Source organism: Coregonus clupeaformis, chromosome 6, assembly GCF_020615455.1.
Source record: "Coregonus clupeaformis isolate EN_2021a chromosome 6, ASM2061545v1, whole genome shotgun sequence".
Lineage (NCBI taxonomy): Eukaryota > Metazoa > Chordata > Actinopteri > Salmoniformes > Salmonidae > Coregonus > Coregonus clupeaformis.
The window spans coordinates 34,825,620-34,829,729 of NC_059197.1; the positions used below are offsets into that span (position 1 = coordinate 34,825,620).

Sequence of the window (4,110 nt, forward strand, 5' to 3'; positions counted from 1 at the left end):
GTAAGTACGATTATTTATTAATCTATTTACAGTCATTATTTAATAATCCTTCATGGTTTTACGACATTATCTCCTCCCCTCACCCTCTCATTTCATCCAGCTCTTACACCACCTGAAGAGGGTGAATTTCACCAATCAGTTTGGGGAGAAGGTGCATTTTGATGCCAACGGGGAGCCTGTTCCCCTCTATGACATTATTAACTGGCAGAAGGTCAGCAGTGGAGATATCATGTTCCAGAAAGTAGGAAGCTATGATGGCTCTGCCCCCCTCAGCCAACAGCTGCAGTTGGACGAGAGCGCCATCGTGTGGACAGGAGGAAAATCACAGGTGGGTTGTAGTAGAAGCCGGGGTGTGGAATGAGTTTCCATTTAAGCGAAATATTAAACTTTCCGCAAATAAGACTAGAACTAAAGTAAATGAGGGGCCTTTGTTTGGGTTCAGAGTGGTCTCCCCTATGCAGTATTTGATAGGCACAGGTGATGGCTTATGTGGTGACTGTGTCCTGTATCTCTCCCCAGGTGCCAGTGTCTCTGTGCAGTGCTCCCTGCCCCCCTGGCAGCAGACAGGCCCGTCGTCCAGGAGAGCCTCCCTGCTGCTTCGACTGCCTGCCCTGTGCTGCTGGGGAGATCAGCAACCAGACAGGTACACACACAGTGACACAACTCACCATCATTTAAAAGTTCTGCTCTTATTTCTATGTTGTTTCATATAGGCCAATGTGTGTGTGCATCGTGTCCTCCTATGCAGGTTCCTTAGAGTGCATTAGGTGTCCTGAGTTCTACTGGTCAGACAGAGACAGGGTGAAGTGCGTCGCTGGGATAGAAGACTTCCTGTCCTTCTATGACACCATGGGCATCATCCTGGTCTCACTCTCCCTGCTGGGTGTTGTCACGACAACCACCGTCACAGCCATCTTCCACCATTTCCGGGCCACGGCCGTTGTCAAGGCCAACAACTCAGAGCTGAGTTTCCTGCTTCTCCTGTCACTCAAGCTTTGCTTCCTGTGCTCGCTGCTGTTCATTGGGCGTCCGTCTGCGTGGTCGTGTGGTTTCCGCCAGGCAGCGTTTGGGGTTAGCTTCGTGCTCTGCCTCTCCTGCCTCCTAGTCAAGACCATCGTGGTGCTGCTGGCCTTCAGGGCCACTGTACCAGGCTCCAGTGCCCTGATGAAGCTGTTTGGACCTTCCCATCAGAGGACACTGATTCTCTGCACCACCGCCCCTCAGGTAGAGCTGTTGAACTCATCAAACAGTAGTTTTACCTAAATAACCTTTTGATGTTTGTCATGATGGCCGGCCACATGATGCTTATTGTTCCACCACTTCCCCCAGGTGTGTCTCTGTGCTGGCTGGCTCTCTATGGCTCCCTCCATCCCATTCAGGAACTCTTCGTACCAGGGTCTGACCGGCATGATGGTGCTGGAGTGTAAGGAGCCCTGGCCACCAGGGTTCTATTTGGTGCTGGGCTACATTGGCCTGCTGGCCTCTCTCTGTCTCCTCTTAGCCTTCCTGGGACGCAAACTCCCTGACACCTTCAACGAGGCCAAGCTCATCACCTTCAGCATGCTGATCTTCTGTGCCGTGTGGATCTCCTTCATCCCAGCCTACGTCAGCTCTCCTGGGAAGTACACTGTAGCTGTGGAGATATTCGCCATCTTAGCGTCAAGTTTTGGACTGCTGCTGTGTATATTTGCCCCTAAATGTTACATCATCTTACTGAGACCAGAGAGGAACACTAAGAAAGGGATGACAGGGAAACACCAAGGAAACCAGAGATGATCATAGTTGAGATTTAGAGTTACTACATAAGTAAAAAGAACAACTAATTGTAAAGTGTTATATATATATATATATATTTGGGGGGGGGGGGGGTGGATCAGCTTAATATTGCAGATAGATTGTATCTTCTATCAATGTAATTGTCTGCATCACTTCCAATCCCCCATGTTTTTTTAAATATATATACTCCCCTTTATTACTTTTCAACTCCACCATCCTTTCCCAACTTGGAGTAAATTAGTGAACCACAATGCCCAGGCCTCTACTTCCGGTCTATACTTACTATCTACACCTTATGGACAGAGTTAATTTCACAATAATTATATTATATATATATATATATATATTTTTTTTGCTACTAAACTTATTTTACTCTCAACCTCTCCGATCATTTTCATGATGTCCATCCGGTTTGCTTCTATATGCCATATCTTTCTAACTGTGCTCTTTCCCAAAAGCTCCCAACATACAACCTATATACTTACTATGGACACAGTATGCTTACATTATTAGCTATCTTTGTTATTATTTGTTGTTATTTGTTATTAGTCCCATCCTTCAACTCTATTCAATACCTCCCATCTATCTCTTAACACCATCCATATAGGATTTCTATTTGCCATATATATTTCAACAGTACTGTGATGTTTTACAAAAGTTCTGAACCTTTCTATTCTCATTGCTTCTACAGATTGTGAATTAAAAATAAACATTTTTGCTAAAAGTATTATTATATTATTGATTGATTGACTATGACTTTTCAGATCACCCAGTAATGCTATCTGCAAGGTTAGCTCCAGGTAAATATTGCAATCCTTTAGCCATTCCTGGACCTGTGTCCAAAAACAAGCTACAAATGGACAGAACCAAATCAAATGATCTAATGATTCTGTCTCTTAACAGCAAAATCTGCAGAGCTGGGAAGATTGTATCCCCCATATAAATAACATTCTATTGGTAGCAAGAATTTTATATAATAATTTAAATTGAAAGATTCAAATTTTTGAATCCGGTGTCGTTTTGCGTGTCAGTTCATAAACACTATGCCATGGGATCGGTACGTCAAAGATCTCTTCCCAACTATTTTGCAATCTATATGGGACGGCTGTCAATCCTTTGGTCCTTAAGTGAAACTGATATACTTTTTTATTTATCACAGTTTTCCTTAACCAATTATGTTCTTTAATGCAAGGCCGACAGACAAGTTCCTTATTTTCTCCCCCTTCCACTTTCCTCTTCCACTTTTGCGGTAAGGCTGCAATTATTTGGTTGTAATTTTGGGTAGAGCAGACATTTCCATATGTTTTTGTTAGCTGCATGTGCGACATAACTCCACCAGTCCTACCGATGATATCATTTACGAAGATTATACCTTTTTAAACATTCTGTCAAAAAATAAAGGTTTTTTGTCAATTAGTATATTTGAATTTAACCACAATATTTGTTGCATTATTTGTTCTGTTGTTTCTGGAGGATTTAATTGAAATTGCAACCAACTTTCTATGGCTTGTTTTAGAAATAGTGATATTTGGGAGATTATTTCCTTTTCAAATAACTGAAAGTGAGAGGTTGTAATCTGAATAAAGGGAAAAAGGCCTTTCTTGAACATTGGGTGAGACAATCTTACTAATTTGCTTGAGAACCAGTTCGGATTTAAGTATAACGTTTGTATGACTGCAGCTTTTAGTGATAGGTCTAATGCTTTAATATTTAATAAGTTCTGTCCTCCGAATTCATATTCATTATATAAATATGCCCTTTTAATTTTGTCTGGCTTGCCGTTCCAAATAAAATTGAATATTATTTTCTCATATAATTTAAAAAACTGTTCGCTAGGCTTAGGCAAATAGGTAAACTGGGATAATACTAAAGAGTTAATCAGGGTGATTTTTCCACAAATTGACAGGTATTTTCCTTTCCATGGTAGTAAGATCTTATCTATTTTTGCTAACTTTCTATAAAAATGTATTGAAGTGAGATCATTTATTTCCTTTGGGATATGTATTCCGAGTATATCCACATCCACATCAGACCAGTTTATTGGTAAACTACATGGTAATGTAAAAATTGTATTTTTTAATGATCCAATATGTAATATAGTACATTTGTCATAATTTGGTTGTAATCCAGAGAGGTTAGAAAATGTATCTAGATCCTCTATGAGGCTGTGGAGGGATTCTAGTTGTGGATTTAAAAGAAAACATGAATCATCAGCGTACAATGACACCTTTGTTTTTAAGCCCTGTATTTCTAATCCTCTGATATTATTATTGGATCTGATTTTAATAGCTAACATCTCGATGGCCATAATAAATAGATATGCCGATAGTGGAC

The 4,110-nt window shown here is 40.8% G+C and overlaps 1 protein-coding gene across 1 annotated transcript in view; it reads left to right on the forward strand.

Annotated features, from left to right (window-relative positions):
- The window catches only part of LOC121568468 (extracellular calcium-sensing receptor-like), a 3,753-nt gene extending 1,977 nt beyond the window's left edge, over positions 1-1,776 (forward strand). Inside the window, exons 5-8 of the mRNA XM_045216750.1 lie at positions 101-328; positions 520-643; positions 749-1,224; positions 1,330-1,776. Coding sequence (XP_045072685.1) covers positions 101-328; positions 520-643; positions 749-1,224; positions 1,330-1,776 — 1,275 coding nt within the window. The remainder of the gene's footprint in view (positions 1-100; positions 329-519; positions 644-748; positions 1,225-1,329) is intronic.
- The last annotated feature ends 2,334 nt before the right edge of the window (positions 1,777-4,110 follow it).